This window comes from Argiope bruennichi, chromosome 3, assembly GCF_947563725.1.
Source record: "Argiope bruennichi chromosome 3, qqArgBrue1.1, whole genome shotgun sequence".
NCBI lineage: Eukaryota > Metazoa > Arthropoda > Arachnida > Araneae > Araneidae > Argiope > Argiope bruennichi.
In genome coordinates, this window is record NC_079153.1 from 101,421,149 (window position 1) to 101,439,799 (window position 18,651).

General features: G+C 25.6%; 2 protein-coding genes across 2 annotated transcripts in view; both read left to right on the forward strand.

Annotated features, from left to right (window-relative positions):
• The window catches only part of LOC129962720 (E3 ubiquitin-protein ligase Su(dx)-like), a 34,441-nt gene extending 27,033 nt beyond the window's left edge, over positions 1-7,408 (forward strand). Inside the window, exons 18-21 of the mRNA XM_056076661.1 lie at positions 2,018-2,158; positions 2,263-2,383; positions 5,412-5,613; positions 5,827-7,408. Coding sequence (XP_055932636.1) covers positions 2,018-2,158; positions 2,263-2,383; positions 5,412-5,613; positions 5,827-5,999 — 637 coding nt within the window. The 3' untranslated portion in view covers positions 6,000-7,408. The remainder of the gene's footprint in view (positions 1-2,017; positions 2,159-2,262; positions 2,384-5,411; positions 5,614-5,826) is intronic.
• Positions 7,409-9,940: 2,532 nt separating this feature from the next.
• Positions 9,941-17,263, forward strand: LOC129963576 (protein N-lysine methyltransferase METTL21D-like). Its single transcript, XM_056078039.1, has 4 exons — positions 9,941-10,321; positions 12,668-12,848; positions 15,166-15,285; positions 17,122-17,263. The coding sequence occupies exons 1-4, from the start codon at positions 10,080-10,082 to the stop codon at positions 17,242-17,244; spliced, it is 666 nt and encodes a 221-aa protein (XP_055934014.1). The 5' UTR covers positions 9,941-10,079; the 3' UTR covers positions 17,245-17,263.
• The last annotated feature ends 1,388 nt before the right edge of the window (positions 17,264-18,651 follow it).

The window sequence follows — 18,651 nt, forward strand, 5'->3', positions numbered from 1 at the left end:
CATCTTATGAGTGAAAGAAATGAGTGAAAGAAAATGTTGATATGCACATTAGATTGATAAACTTGTTTTTGTGCAATTTTTAATGCAGTATATATGAAAATAAGAAATGTCTAATAAAATTCATAATATGATAAAAAGTAGTTTAAAGTTTTTTGCATAATATTGCCTGTTTGCTCTAATACATATTATGAATGTCTGTCTACTACAACATATAAAAGAAAGCCAGTTGTTCATCATTGCAAATAGTTAATAACAGAAAAAAAAATCAATTTTTAGTGAATGCAATGTACTGTTTTTAAGTTATGTAATTTTAAATCTTTTCCATAAGAAAATCTATCTTCCTAAATGCCAGATATAATGGTGATATGGGGCATAAAAGTAGATGCACTTTGAATACATGCATTATATATAAATGAATATATACAATTATACACTTATTTTGTATGTTTTAAGTAAATAGATAGGAAAATATTTGAGAATACTTATTAATTTCCTTTGAAAAGGAAATTAATTGGTATTCTCAAACTCTTTCTTTTAGCTGCATCAAAATCTGATTTCAAATTATTCTCCTATCTCCTTACTAGCTGTATCAATTTCTGAATTATTTTCTTTGTTAGAAACTTATATTTTTTCTTTAAAAAAATCTATGTATTTTTAATGTTTCACCAAAAAAATGTAGTTAAATCTTCTATAAAATCTTCTTATAGAAGTTTTATAGATTTTTTAGAAATATATATATATATATTGCATTTTTTGCTATCAACTATACAAAAACAAAGATGCAAAATCAATAATTTATAATTTATCAATTTTTGTAAAATAACTTTGATTGTATTTTGAAAACCATTAATAATATTCATTTATGTTGTGTATATCTTTGGAAATTGAATATATTATATTAATAATTGATTATATATATTTTGATCGTATTTTAACTCCTTGGTACTAATTGCAAGTATGAAAATTTGCATTGGATTCTCCTCAGAGCCAAATGGCATGTTTTTGCATCAAAGCGGGAAAATATCAGCAGTCTTATTGACACAGGGTGCATTGAACATTTTGAACAAATGTTTTCTATTAAATGGCATTCCTAATCCAAAAGAGGGATCCTGTATATTAGTATTTCTCTCTTCGAAGTCGGATTGAGGTTGAGCAATCTGACTTCGAATCATTGGATTTTTGCAAATGTAAACAGAAACGTGTTTGGAATGTTAAGAGCAAAAATGCTCATTTTAAAGTGGTTGATATAATATTCTCCTTTAGATTAGAGTTTTATTCTAGCAAAAATTTTATTCCTGTCTGCTTCATATGTGTAATCATGACTAAAAGACTGCTTATCTTTTTCTAAAGGGGGTGATGTGGATATATGTAAATTTATGAATGATTGATCTACAGATTTTTCTGATGACGATAACAAAAAAGTAATTATTTATGGTAAAATAAATGATTAAAAACCTAGAAGATGCAAAATTTGCTTGGAGTAAAATAAAAGATGAAACAACTACCTATGAATGTTATTATTATAATGTCAGTCTCTGTATTTTGAGCATTTTCATACAATTTTGAAACATTAATTATTATAATTTTCTTGTATTTTAAAATCCTAAATGTAAATACTTATTTTTTTCTTAAGTTTTTATATTTTGTATCATTAATCTTTTTATGTGCTATTAATCATAATAAGTATTTTATAATGTATTAAATATCAAGTATTTTTATTAATTTTTAAAACTTGACTGAAAATGTGATATTTATTGTCAAATATTTTAAAAAAATGTTTCATTTGTAAACAAAAATTACATTTTACGAGTTATTATATTTTTCTGAAATATAATCCATGTTAAGCTTAGTGAGATAAAGTGATAAGTAATAAAGGTCTCTATGGACAGTTGGTGCTTGCCAAATTGCATCCTACAAGGGCACTTTTTTCTGGGAAATAAATATATTTATTTATAATTGACTTTTTCATTGATATATTATAGGCTGATAAATTAAAGTCATTCTTTTTACTTTTCAGAGAAAACAATATAGAAGAATGTGGGTTAGAATTATTCTTTAGTGTTGATTTTGAAATTCTTGGCCAGATACAGTCCCATGAACTTAAACCTGGTGGTGGTGAAATCAGAGTTAGTGAAGAAAATAAAGATGAATATTTAAGGTTTGTTGCCTTCTGTTGCTCTGTTATCCTTTTAAAAAAATTTACACTTCAATTTAGAATATAAATTATAGATTTTAAAAACCTTTTATTTTTTCAATTAATAGGTTAATGACAGACTGGAGGTTTTCACGTGGACAAGAAGAACAAACAAAATCTTTCCTAGATGGTTTTAATGAAGTACTACCTTTAGAATGGTTACATTATTTTGATGAAAGAGAACTAGAGGTAAAATTAATTTTTTAATGGTATGTGCTGATTATATATGATATACATGAAGATGCGTAACAAAATAACATTAACATTAATGAAATAAGCAAAAAAAAATTTAAACTGAAAATCGGTCTACCCTTTGACTTAATTGCAGATTGTATGCAATGTGGGATAGATGTATAGAGGTGATGAACAACATTTAATGGAATATGAATGGTTAATGAAATATATCCTGGAGAGCAGTCTCTAATTCTGGAAGCATAGATTGTGGAGGAAATCAAACATGCTTTGATCCAAATATCCTCACAAATGTTCAAGTTAAGAGATTGAGGGGCCAATCAAGATGAATCTACTTTCATTTCTACTTCAAACCATTTTTAGACGATTTTAGCTATGTTAATAGCTAAAATCGTCTAAAGGAGGATAGGAGCATTGATGTCTTGATAAAGTAAACATTCTCTGGAAAATAAAAATGTAGAGAAAGAGATGCACCTGGTCCCCAACCCTTCCAGAATATTGACATAGTGAGAAGCTGTAACCTACTTATGCAGAATAACAAGTGGCTTAAGAACCATGCCAAGTTATTGCATCCCATACTTTAAAATAACCATGTCTAGTTTCATATTTGACAAGAGGCAAATGCTCCTTTGTTTTCTCCACACATAAACATGTCCATGTATCAGAAATGTGGTGATGGTTAATTCATTAGATCCACTGAAAAGCATGATTTGATGTAACCAAAGGGTTATGAATTACGACTCTCCCATAAAAGTTCAAGGTTTCCTTTTGACAATTTTTGCTAAAATAGGTTTCTGGAAATTGCTGTTTATTTCAGATGTTATCTGGGATATAAATTGCTTGCACTTTTAGGCCACTATTCGAGTCACACTCTTATCCTTCTCAGTAAGCTTTTTTCCTTGTCCACTGTTGTGCTTCGCAGATACCCAATTATCACATTTTGTGTATGCTGTCATAATGGCTGATATTGTAATCCTTGCACTACCCAAATAATTAACTATTTCCATCACTGAGCAACCAGCATATTGTATTCCAATAACCATGCCTGTTTCAAACACTGACTGATCAGTCATTATTGTATTATCTGGAGAGTATGGTAGATGCAAACAACACCTGTGACTGATACTTTTCATAATTACTAGAGAGTATACTTGTGTGCAAAGTAACATGCATATTTTTCTTCTTTGAAATGTTTTTTTTTTTTTTTCACCATGAGTATTTGTATTATTTTGTCACCCATCTGTGTATAATATATGTATGTATGTAATAATTATGTGATTAGAGTATTTAATTACAAATAAGATATTGTTCAATATTGGATGCTTTCCTCTTTTTATTGATTGTAGACACATTATTTTTTAAAAAGTTGTTCGGCTTTCTTTACCAGAAAGAGTTTTCCCAACTCTTTTTCTGAACATCTGCCACCATCATTTTTAAGCATTTTAAAAATGCTTAATTTTGAAAAAATAATCTTGAAGTGTTTACTCTTTTTGAGAAATGCAAAGAAAACATCCAGACATATACAGGGATGCCAACACATATTTAAATAATGCTTATTGGCCTTCTTTTTCCACTCTCTATTTCATAAACAATGGACATTGTTGTTTATTAAAATATTGCAATGGTTATCCTGAAGGGACAGTACAAAATGCACACTATATTAAATTTATTCGGACTTGTAAAATGTTCAATTTTCAGTATTTTGGATGGTAAAGAATTTATTTATGTCTGATAAATATATGTTAAAATTTTTGTGTAAAGAAGATTATATAGATTGGTTTGATCAACAGAAAATAAGAATATAGCAAGATGGATTTGGTGCACCTGAGACATGAAATATTGAACATGGAAGAAGTTGTTTGAAAAACACAGTGAAGTTTTTTAGTATGGTACACATTTGATCATTGTGCCATTAATATCATTCCATCAATGTGCCATTTTGGAATGATCCTTTAAATGACCTATTAAAAGGATTTTACTGTACACATTACAATAAATTATAATTCAATATAGGAATGAGGTTAGTCAGTTTTGTAAAATCCATTTTGATGAAATTTTAACCTAAACCTTAAGTTTTCAATTATGGTTTTCATAGGGTACTTTTTAGATGTACCTATCAATCTAAAAATTAATTAATTTTGTTGAATCAAACTTTATTATTATATTTAAAGAAAATCTGTTAAATTTAAAATTTCCAAAGAATTTAAAAAAAAAAGTTTTTTAAAGCTTTTATTCTTTAGGATTCAAATTCTACCTCTCTCTCTTTGTAATTTTTTTTTTTTTTTCCCTAGGGAAGTCTCTCTATACATATATAGGCCATTTCTAAATGCTTAATTAGAACATGGTGTTGTTTTATCATTAGTTTCATGAAAATTTTGCCAAATTTTATAATGGTCAACCTGAAGTGCTTTAGCTGTCAGTTTTATAAGGCTTCAATAAAATGCTCTTGATTGTTAAATATGGTGAGTTAACATGAGGATACATTTTCCATCCCAGCAATGTTAGATATTTGTTGCTGGATAATCAAATGCAAAATTTTTGATCATCCAATTCTTCTACATCAGTGTCGACATTTTCAGAAATGATGTATTCATCCACCTTATCTGGCAATTTGTTAAGTTTGAAAGGTTTTTTTATTATTAATCTTCTAAAAAAATTCACTTACTTTTTATAGCAATAACAGTTAACATCTTTTTTTCATTGTGAAACCAAAAAGATATCCTTTGATTTAAAATTAAATTTTTTCAGTAATTCAATAAAAAATATGCTGTTCTACATATACAGGCATGTGCAAAGATATTAAATTTTTTTGGCTAAGGTGCTTAAAAAGTGTTACGTATTTTAACAGGAATACCTTATTATAGTGTCCTGTTATATATCAAACTATTGCTATTTCTGAAACTGCTACCATTCCCATAAGAGGTTTCAGCACCCATCTTTGGGGGGAGGGGGAGGCTCTTCCCCTGTTGTGAATGTATAATTTTGATAAATAATTTTATTTATGGTAATTTTCTTTTCTTTTTAGTTAATGTTATGTGGCATGCAAGAAATTGACATTGAAGATTGGCAGCGTAATACCATTTATAGGCATTATACTCGAAATGGGAAACAGATCATTTGGTTCTGGCAATTTGTGAGAGAAATGGATAATGAAAAACGAGCTCGTTTACTACAATTTGTGACAGGAACCTGTAGAGTACCTGTTGGTGGATTTGCCGAATTAATGGGTATGTGTGTCTGATTCTTTTGTATCATGTTCCATATAAAATATTTTATGCAAATTCCCACTAATGGATCTCTTTATTGTTCTGTTAAAAGGAGCATTTAAGAGATAGTTTTAGTTATGAATAATGAATCTTAAAGATAATTTGATTTATGTATAAAAACAGTTTCCTTTTTAATTTTGAAATTTTTATCAAGCTTTCGTTTTTGTTTTACAGGAAGCAATGGACCTCAACGTTTTTGCATTGAGAAAGTTGGCAAAGAAACCTGGCTTCCGAGAAGTCATACTTGTTTCAATCGATTAGATCTCCCTCCATACAAAAGTTATGAACAGTTGGTTGAAAAATTAACCTATGCAATAGAAGAGACTGAAGGATTTGCGCAAGAATAAAAACAGTTTTATTCCTTTCTCAAATCTGACCTAAAATGTCTTCCGGAAGATAATATGTGATGTATTGGGAAAGCAAGATAATTCTACATCCTTTCTCAGCCATGTAGAACAACATCAAAGGCAGCTCATTAAGCAAAATCAGAAGCATTTCTGAGTTCTGTTACGGAAGAAAATGTTGCTTTATAGAGCACAATGTGTGGTGGCCGTGATATATAGATTTAAAATCAAATGAATTTAAAAAAGTGGTATTTATTGACGTACCAAAGTGAGATATTTTAATATGATTCTATTGAAATAGGTGATTTTTCTCCCATTATCTGTATGAACGCAATTTTATTTGCATCATCAGAATATAAATGCTATGATGGAACAGAATTGATTTATTATAGCATTTAGAAAACATATCTTTAATTTTACTAAAATCAAGATTATATTGACATTCCGGAGTTTACCTATCTCTTGGATCATTTTAAGACATTTTGCTCTGTAAATTTATAATATAAATTAAAGTCAGACAAGGAAAAAAAAAATCTGTTATATATGACAGTGGAGGCTTGTATTATTCTGTAAAAAAAATTATGTAATAATAAATATATTCTTTTTCCTGATATTAATTTTAAAGTGCCTTGTGGCTCAATTATGTGTATAAATCTATATTATAATATGAAAATTTGATTTTATTCTTGTATAAAAAATTATTGGCTGACAACTTTATTTAATGTTTCTTTTTATTTCCATTTTTAAGTTTTCTTTGTGTGTGTATATAAATATATATATATAATAGAACTATTGTTGTAAATTAAATGTGTTATATATATATATCAAATTTGGCAAATAGAAGTGTTGAAAGAAATGTTTTGTGTCCTCTTAAATTTCCACAGTAAGACTTTTTCAAAACTCATCTTCAAAATTTATATCTAAAAAAAAAAATTACATAATTTACGCACAGCCAACTGTGCAATTCAAAATTTTGTATCATTTAACTTTCATTCCAGGAACATAAAGCATAGTATTTTTCTAAGTTATTTTTAAAATTTTGATTTAAAAGTATTATTTTAAATTGAAAAATTACATTCCTTATCACTGGTAAATTTTAGAGTTTTCTCCAATTGCTCATACATTTATTTCAAATACCAGTGATTGATTATTTAAAATGTAACAGTCTGTATCAGACACTTCTGAATACCATTGGTAGTGCAGTCGGCATGTAGATTGTTATTATTGTTAGTATTTTGTTTGTGTAATATTGACTTTGACATTTAATTAGGACAGATAAAGAGATGATTTGTGCAGTTTTGAATATTAATTTGTAAAAGGAAATGAATAGCTATTTGATAAAATGAAGTTCCTTTTCTAATAATATTATAAATTAGTTGAATTCTGAAATAAAAGTTATATTTTTAGGTTAATGTGCTTAATAATTTCATTTAGCTTCAATTGAATTATTTACTTAATATATAAAGAATTATATATATATAAAAGGTATCTTAATTATGTCTTGAAGTATACAATTTTAATTCACAAGTCTAGATAACACAGTTTCATAAAAGGTCTGCCATAAGTATTGTAATTTTATCTAATCTTAACATTTTTAATTGAGTAATTATGAAAAAATTGTTTTAATTATTAATATTAGAAACATTTTTATTAAAAGTTTTAATTTTAGAATTTTTAATTAAAATTCAATTACTATTAAACTTAATTGAAAACTCTTTATTTTTAAATATTTTATATATTTTTCATAATTTATTTTATCAAATATTTATCGCATGCCTTATATTTGAGAGAGATAGAGAAAAATTTTAAAATTATAGTATTTATGATCAAGCATACTATATGTGACTTGTCATGATGAAAAAAATCATATTAAAGATTAAAAGACCATCTGGTAGACCTATAGCTATCAAATTTTACACATAATTACTTTTTGGGTAATAAGCATTGATTAAGAGGTTTTTCAAAATATTTATTATATATGTAATTATTCAAACTACTTTCAACAAACTTTATCCACTAATTTCAAAGTATATTGCAATAAAACTTTTGATGCATTTTAAAATTAATGATTTAAAAAAGCTAATTTTATTTCTATTGAATTTTACTCCAATTTTAATAAATTTTCAAAAATACTTTAAAGTATATTTTACAATAATACTTTAATTACTCACACACTATGTATATGAAAAAAAAATTATATTGATATTATAAATTTTACATAATTAAAAGTAAATTTAAAAATGAAATAAAGATAGGTGAATCAAATTGTAACATTAGTATTTTGTGATATTTCAAACCAGAAGTAATATTTTCTTGATGGCTGACTTTAGATTTATTGGTATGTGCTAACAGTTTTTATTTTATTGGTGCCTGACCGTATATTAATTATTTTTTAATGTAAGGAATCCTGGCTATTTCACAAAATTAAAAAAACATTAACTGAAACTAACATGTTTGCACTTGTAAAAACTCTAATCTAGAAAATATTAGCCTTGCTAATATTTTAAGAATTCTGAAATTTTGTAGTGAAATAATATTTTTATGCTAGATGCTCCAATTTACAGTCCTAAATTTTAAATGATATCAACAAAATTCACTACAATGGTAAATAAATTGTAAAATTCAAAACTAAGTTAATTTTTTAATTAATATATATTCTTCAAAAATAGTAAATTTATGTAAGAATGAGAAAAGGAAGGTATAATGTTTGGCATAAAAATTAAATTCTTTGAAATTAAGAAAAGTAATTGTTAATTTGAATCAAAAAACATATTTCCTTCTAAGAAAGGCTGAAGGGGAGAGGGGGGGGGGGAAACTGATCTGAAGTAATGATTCTTGAGAAAAGACTAAACATCAAAAATCGAAAGTAATTGTGAGCAGTATAAGTCGAGACCCACTTTAAGGGAACAAAAAAGCAAAAACTATTACTATTGAAAATAAATAAATCTATTCAAGTAAACAAACAAAAAATATTTAGACATTCCTTGCATATACCTAAATTCATTAGTAGGGAGCGACACTCGATACAAGGGGAGGAAAAGGGCACAATTAATGGATGTGAAAAGTAAGGTTTTAATGATTAGGTATAGTAAATGTATGATTAGGTAATGAAAGTAAGGTTTACTCTAATGATTAGGTATAAATAAGAAATATATTCTTTAAAAAATATGCTCAATCGATTACATGATAAGGAATTACGAAAATAAGCAATCGAAAAATATCCATAGCACCACAGTGATCTTGTTTCCAAATGCCGAGAGGCGCAATTCCGCCTTTTGCTTTCCGTACAAAAATTAATATACTTTAGTATTGACAAAAAATAGTATACGTTAGATGCGACTCTATCTCAAACCCGAAAAATCTTGATCTGAATGAAAAGTATCTTCAATTAAGAATTTTCCATATATATTAGAAATATTAAAAATATACACTTAAGATCCACCCAAGGCCCATATTAAAGTGTGAATAAGAAATGTCTTTATGATACTGAAAGAAAAAAGATATAGAAAAGTTATTGTGTCTAGCGGGAAAAGTCTTAAGTTCGGTGGACTATGATGTCTAATTTGATGAAAATTCTAACCAGTCGAATTCGACATTCTTAAAAGGAAATTATTTTAATATGGCTCACTCAACTACTTATAGATCAGGATGTAAAAATCTGTCCCCACATATTAAACAATCTTCAAAGAGAATATGGAAATTGAATACAAAAAGGTGTGCAGTTTTTAAAATATTTTTATTTAATTTCATAACATAATATAAATTTTAAAATGACAACAAACTTATTTGAATTATGTTTCCTTGAACCCGAATATTTTTTGTAACTGTTACAATAACGCAGCGGTTTCGTAAATGAAGTACATTATTGGCAAAACCGTATGAGTCGAGAAAAAAAGGAAAAAAAAAAAAAAAACATTGAAAACTGTAACTGTGCTGGATTTGTTTTATTTACCTGTCATTCAGCTATAGTGTGCAGTTTTCAATAATTATATCATTCAAATTCAAGCGTCAGCGGATTTTTTTTTAATAGTTTCTGATAATTTATTTTCACTATATATATATTTTTAATACTCCACTTAAACTATGGATGAGAATCTGAATAATTATGAATTTACGAGGGAGCTTGAAGTTGAAACTGCTGGAGTAGATTTAAAATTACTTCAGTATTCTGTAGGTGATGTCGGCTCTGTCGTATGGGATGCTGGAATTGTGCTTGGAAAGTACTTAGATAATTTTCAAAAAACAAATGATATGTTAGCTGGAAAAATAGTTATTGATATTGGATCAGGAACTGGAGTCGCCGGTTTGTTTGGGGCAGTGCTAGGGTAATTTATGTTTCATGATTTTTAATGTTTATTATTACTAATAATCAAACTGTTTTCATGTACTCTAACGCCCATGTTTATAAAGTCTATGATAGTTTTCTATTTATTTGCTATAATGTTTGAATTATAAATACCAACATTTTGCTTTTAAATTGTAGTTTTTTGCATTATTGGTAAAGTTGGTTCTTGTACTATAAAAAATAATTAATTTATTCATTCTTTTACAAGACTTTTTATAATGTTTTGATAAAGGTGTATTTTCCTCTGCAGAAACAAATAGTTTAAACAAAAATTTATATGTATCATTGATTTTTTTACTATTTGTATTAATAATATCCAAATCAATACAGGATTTCATTTCTCAAATACGTGATATCGTTCTTAAAATTTACTTTTCTAGATTTGATCAATAATAACAGTATTTTTTCATTTGTATGGTTTAGCAGTGATAGAAGTTTATTTAGTAGAAACGGAACTTTGAGTAAAATATTAAAATACAAAATGTTATTTTTATTAGTTGTTATTAGAGGAAGAATTTGAAACATTTAATATTAAATTTCACTGTATTATCTTTTAGTGAACAAAATTCAATATGTAAAATTTATTAATTCAGATTTAGAACACATTGTTCTTATGTACGTTAAAATTCTTATCAATTTAAAGAATGTTATTGTAAAGATTTTTCATACATAGAATATACACATTTAAAATCTGGATAGTTTGAATAAAGTCTTTGTTTATAGAATTTGTGTATAAAAAATTAAATATGTTTGTTTGAATCTCTTATAATATTAAAATGTTTCTATGTTCCTTTAAAAGGGGTACACAATCTTGCATTTTTCTACAATAATTTCGGAACATATCGTCACACAAATTTTTTTTTTATATATATAAAATTTTATCAATTCTATTTCTTTGCATTTTTTGATTTTAAGAAAATTAATTTAAACAAAATTTATATTGTTCTATATTTTGAATCATCCTCACTGTTTAATCACATCTATCATATGTGATTAAACAATGTTTAAAATTTTGCCAATATTAAAATTAAGTTGATTTCTTCTGGAATTTTTATTTTTGCTATGTAATTATAAAAGCAAAAACTTTTTTAACTGCTCCCAGTAATTACCATTAAAATCTGTTTATTTAAAATTTTGTATTTTTCTACCTATTTAAACTAAATTTGTCTGAAATTTTAGCAATGCTTTTGAAATTTAATATACCCAATTAATATATAAAATGTCTTTTTTATAATTTTTTAAATCTTCAGTTCATTGTATAAAATTTTATTTCATTTGATAGCTTTAGTAGTTTTTATTGCATGGTTATCCTTTTTATAACATTGAATTTAAAGTCATACTTTTAAAAATAAGTTAGTTGACTTTTCCTTTTAGCTTTGCATTTCCTGATTTCAGATTTTTGGCTTTTTTTTTTAAAATTTTGTAATATCTAGAATTTATGTATTTATTTTTTTATTGATCATTATTGCTATAGACAAATTTATATTCAATATAAATATTCAATATATATATATATTCAATATAATATTTCAATATATATATTCAATATAATATTTCAATATATATATTCAATATAAATATTCAATATATATATATATATATATATATATATATATATATATATTCAATATATCACAATGCATTGTGAATATTTGACTAAATGTTGCAGAAAATTTTATTCTCAAGGCTCCTGAAATAGAATGGATATGGATGCTGATCATAAAATCTGCACCAAACTAAAAATATTGTTACATAAAAAATTAATACTAATAAGCACAATCAAGAGTATTTTCAAAATATTTGTTTATTTATACCTGCTTTAACATTTTTAAGAATGTTATTTGTTCAAAATTTTAATTTTGTATTATTAATTCGGGTTGGGGATCTTGGAACCTCTTATGAGTTGATTATAAAAGTGCAAAACTTTAAAGGATATGTATTTTGCTTTTTCTTACATATGTAATAGACTTATAGTTAACAGCATAGAATATGCCATCGATAAAGATATACATGTCTTAGAAACTAATTGTGGAGAGTGCTGCTATAAAAATTAATTGTGTATTGATTTCACTTTTTATTTTACAAATCAAATAAAATAGGAATGGTGAAAAATTTATTTTTCAGATATTATTTGTTCTTGCTATCTTTCAAGAAAATAAACTACACATTTTATCGAATTGGCAGTTTTAAAAGATACTTACTTCCTAACAATTGCAATATTATTTTGAATCTCATAATTAAAAACTGAAGAATATTTGTAAATTGGTATGCACTTGATGAACTTTATTTCATTGATTGAATATCTTTTTATCATAATTTCATTTAGAGCAGAAGTAATTCTGACTGATTTACCAGAAGTTATACCTCTACTTGAAAAGAATATTGAATTGAATAAAAATATTATAAAGGGAGCTGCTACAGCATCTGTTCTTGAATGGGGAAAACTGGATAAGAATTTTCCAGTTCCTGATTTAATATTAGTGTCTGATTGTATATATTATGATATGGTAAGTATAAACTAATTACACTTAATATTAATTTTTGTTTTATTTAATATTATTTTTTTCTCTTTGCATATTTTGTTCCAATTAATTTTTTTAACTTAATTAGTTTATTTAATTATACAATACTGAAAAAACATTTACTATTAATCAAAAATAAGATATTTCTAATTTTCATTTATGAATTTTTATATTTAAAAAAAATGGTAGGATTGTTACTATTGGTTCATTTTTTTTAATAATTTTTTTTTATTTTATGGTGAAAAGTTTATATTAATACAGGCTTTTTGATTCATTCTTTTATAGATTTCACTGTAATGCATAGTCATAACATATTTTCAAGAAATCTGATGATTAAAACTTTAAATTGTATAACTAAATCCAAACTAATCATTCTGCATTTAAAATAAATATACTAAATTGTAAATGAAATAACCATACTATCTCCTTCTGATATGTATAGAAAAGAAATAATTAATAAAATCCAAATAAATCAGTAAATATTTTGTTTTGTGTTGCTATTCTAGTATTTTTTTCCCTTTTTTTTCCTGTTCATTTTTAGATCTTCAGACCCTGCATTTTCAGATGTTTAATTTTTTCAAGGGATAATATGCTATAAGTTGTGTATGTTTCTAGAATTCTTTGTTAGGCTTTAGCCTTGACTTTTGTCCCATTAGATAAGTTTTCTTTTACCCCCCCCCCTCCTATTTTGTTGAGATAAATGACTTTAAACATGGAATATAATTTAAAAATGGAATATAATCATTGACATGGCACCATTTTAGATTGACTTATTACATATTTTGCAATGCAATTATAAAATGTGCAATTTTGCTGGCAATGTGATTGATGTATTTTGTATTTAGTATATTATTTAGATATTTTATATTATGTTAAAAATTATTTAGATATTTTATATTATTTTAAAAGATTATATTGCCATATTTAATGGGAAAAAAATTTCACTTTTTTCTTATATCAGTGAAATTACAAAATTAAATGCATGTGAATTTACTTTTCCCCATTTCTTAATGTAATTGAGTTTCTTAAGCTATAGAAAATTTATTGGCAATATTGAGTAAAAATTTGTGGAAATTTTGTGGAAATATATTAATATAAACACTTATTTTTTTGTTTTTTGAAAAGCTTTTATTTGGATGTTAATAATTATTTTCATGCTTGAGTGCAAAGGGTTGCCGGTGTCCTTGCATGGGGGTAGCGCATCTTCCCCGTGATCTGGGTATCTCGGGTTCGAATCCCTGTTCGGGCATGGTTGTTCTTCATCTGTGTTCTATCTGTTAGGTGTGTGAATGTGCCCCCCTGTAAAAAGGGGTTATCAAGCGAATGTGTGAGTTTCATCTTCATATGAGCTAGAAGTCAGACTTCTGCCCTTGGGTGCTCAGGGGTGTTTACCCTCAGAAGCTACTGCAACCCTTTTCTGTGGTAACGTGGATGCGACATCATCATCATCAGTGCAAAGGGTTGTTTATTTTTATTTATATTTTTTTGTAAATAAATGTCTTTGTTTTATAAAATCAGATTTTGTCCAAGACAACAGAAAATATAAACATAACTTTGTAAACTAATTTATTTGACTTGACCATTGGAATGACAAAATATAGTTGACCTGTAACATTTAAAAAAAAAAAAAAAAAAAAAAAATAGGAATGAATTCTCTTTAATAAAAATTAATATACCAGAAAAAAAAAGTCTTGAAATGGTTATTCTTAGGCAATTATAAAGTAGTTTTAATATCCAATTGCATTAAAAAAATCAATAAACTTGTTAGCTATTATAAATTTGAATTTTGTTTTTTAAGTTTTTTTTCCCACCAGTTATGAGTTCTTGAAACTTTAAAATTCAAAATTGGCAAATATGTGTCCCATTCATATTTAAAAAGTAACAATTCATATTTCAAAATTATAATTAATGTAATTTTATGTAGTTAAAAAACATTAATATAACTTGAACTTTTAAGGCATACCAAAAATTATCTGCTTTCATTTTTAGTTTTAAAATAATAATTATTTTTCTTTTTTTAAAAAATTCTTATTTTATTCCTGATGCAATATTTTATAATATGCGAGTTACTGATGTGTGAAAATTCATGAAAATTAAATGCAAATTTATGATTTATCAATTTTTATGTACCGTTGTATTTGTCGGAGCTATATGTTTCTTTGTATTCATTATTAGTTGTTGCTGATGTAATGTATTATACATTACATCAGCATTATACATTACGCTGTAAATGCTTTGCTATCTAAATATTTTATCATTTGCTGCTGTCACATAATCCTCTTTAATGCTACTTTTGTTTTAGTCTGTAGAGAAACTTGTTCCAACATTAGTTGAGTTATCTGATACAAGTACAGAAATATTAATTTCATATGAAGATAGAGTGATAGGAAACAAAAAAGAACTTCTAAAGAATTTTCTAGATGTAAGTATTAGATTTTAAAATATATAAATGAATTATAAATATGATAGTTGATTAAAACATAGGTTTTACACATTGCTGTGGTTTATGACAAGAATTCGTAAGTTTAATACTTTTTATATATACTGTTTAAATTAATTTTCCATATTTTTCTTACACAACTTTTTATTTGCATTCTTTTGTTTATTGTTAAAGAATGCACTAAATTACATTTTATTTGAATTTGACTTTTTATTGCAACCTGTAAATTTTGTATAAAAATGATATTTCACAATTCATCTATACAGAGCGATATATTTCATGCTTTGAATGAACAATGTATTGCTTTTTATATTGTGTAATATTAAAAACTTAATAGTAGAATTAATTTTTAAACAAGAATCAGGATAAGAAAGCCAAAATAGAGCTAAATAAACATTTTAAATAAAAGTTCTTACTAAAATGATTAAGCGTCCAAATATTTGGCTGTGGAAATATTGTAACGTATAATAATTTAATTAAATGCCGAAAAATTAATAGCTTTTTTCCCTTTAGAATTGGATATAGAATGGCTTACATATTATAAGAAAATATTTCTAGTAAGAAAGTTGGGGTTATTAAATTCTGTTTTCCATATTGATAATAATGCTTCCATTGCTTTGTAATCTGAAAATTATTTTGAGAATAATAAAATTTCATTTCCAAATGTCTCCTCTTAATTCATTTAAATTTTCTTGGTTAATTTATCATTTCTTTATCTGTTTTTTGTGTGATTATTATGGAAATTAGGTTTGTCATATAGAATTATGGGCAGCTCATCTTATTATCACATTCATTGTTAAATTATCAATTATTACATAAAAAATAAATATTTTAGCTTCATATGAGGGCCTTAGATTTGTCTTTATATTGGTCTTGTTAAATTATGTATTCGACTATGTACTCTCCTCTTTATTATAAAATATATAGCTACTCTATTGTGGCAATTAAAATATATTTAATTATCCAGGAGATTCTTGAAAATATTAGCTGAAAAGATTAGATTAAAAAATAATAATTTAAATTTTTTCTAATGCCTATCAAAAATAAAGTGAGAAAGTGTCTAATTTGCATGAAAAATGGAAAAAAGATTCATCTTAGATTCTTGTGTCGCAGTGATAAAAATAATTTGCATGAATCTATCATACTTTTAAAAATATATTTTTTATTAGTAATAAATATAGATAGAATATATTGCATCCTTTTTTTCCCCTGTTACTTAATGTATATAATACCATTAACATTGTAAAAATGCTGTTATCATTCAATAGCCTTTGCCAAAAATATTTAGAATATTAAGTGCAGTTGTGCCCTCTTTCATGAAAAGCAAATGTGATAAAAGAATGTATTTCAAAGTTCAAACTAAATTTTAAAAATATTTGAAAATGACAAAAGAATAATTTTAAACTCATTTAATAAGAAATATCTGTATAATATTATTCATACCTTGCTGCTATCAAAATGTTTTTTAACAGTTATTATCAATACATTTTAAAAGAAACTGTTTGTTTTACACTTAATGTTTAGTTGTATTTTTCAGTCTTCAGTAATAATTATAAAGATATTATATTATATGATTAATGTCCTTTGACATGACATCAATCTTTATACAATGATTCATAATTTAATCTTTATAAAATGTTTAAATCTTGTAGATGCCATATATGTATAATGTGATAAGTTTTGTAACAGAAAAACTATTTATGGTTTTATAAAATGATAATTGTTTTGTGTCTTTTTGAAAACAAATTATATTAACTAGAAACGTTATTTTGGTTAGAAAAATTTCTTGATAATTTTTTTCTTATTTTTAAATTATAGGCTTTCAAGAAACATTTTACTGTAGAAATAATTCCTAGAACTTTACATCATCCTGATTTTCAGAGTGATGATATACATATATTGAAATGTAAAAAAATTGCTACACAAAGTGAAGATAGCTGAATTGTATTATATATTTCTTTGTAATTAAAATTTTGTTATTAAAAAATAAAGAAATATTTTATTTATTAGTTATTGTTTCTTCTAAATGTTTTTTTACCATGAATTTTTCTAAATGTTTTTATCATGAGTTAAAACAGCTGTTTTAATTGTACCATTAAATAATGCGTTGTGAAATGATTATCAAGCAATTCTATGTATGTGAAATGTGTTATATTTTCCTTTTGATACTTTTCATATGTGATTTGTCCAGCTTTTCAAGGTTTAATCAAGTAATTGGCATTAATTTAGTGCTAAGTCTTTTCATATTGTCTGCTTATTGTAAACATATAGTTGTTATAGAAATGTTGGTAAAAGAAAACATTAAACATCTTGTATTAATTTCTTTAATAAAACACCTTGTTTTTATTAAGGAAAACATTAAGAACTTATTTTAAATTTTGGACAAATGTTATAAAAATATAACTTGCAACAATATAACCTGAAAAACAAATGCTTTTTTAATGAACTTAAACTATAAATAATAGGAAAAAAATGATTGGCATTTTGATAATTACTTAAATGATGTTTCTGTCTTTTTTTTTTTTGCAATAAAATTCTTAACTTTTTCTATCAAGTTAAAGAAAAAGATAATTGATTATTTATGTAATTTCTGGTCGGTCCAACTTTAATAATAATATAGCTGTTACATTTAAAAAAAATGAAATAAAAATGAGTTATGGAACTGTAAATCACAAATCTGTTAAAGAATAATAATATATTTAAAACAATAAGGAAAACAAAAATACTAGTCACATCACTCAATTCCTATCATTTGTTCTATTTCATCAATTTTTATTTCATAAAAGCTCTTAACCTCTAAATATGTCATTAATGGTTGCCTATCTTCCACTATTCTCCAACTCTGAATCAAGAGCTTGAGATCATCCTAAAGTTTTGAGAGATATCATCCTGAAGTGATAAAGAGATATCACAAAATAAAACTTTTTCAAAGCCTGCCACTGTAACAACTAGTCCATTTTCTCTAATTTACAGACATTGCTAATCTTCTAGCCATGTTTATTGTTCAGATTTATTTATGTATCACACCATCCCACTTTTCTTAGGAGTCAATTAGGGGCTAAAAATGACCAAGGGGGAATGAACTCATCTGTCAACTTTCATATTTTAACAAATAAATAACTTCTCCATTCAGTAAGTAGAGAAAAAATATGCTGCTATTTGCAAAATGCACAAATGGCAGACCCAAGGACTAAACCCTTTGGTACATATAAAATGAACCACTTACATATAAACCATTTACAAATAATTTATGCATCATATCAAAACAAATATCAAATACTTTAATGGATGCAATAACTACAACATTAATTTAATCAATTGCTTACTAACACCAATAGGGCAAGTCGC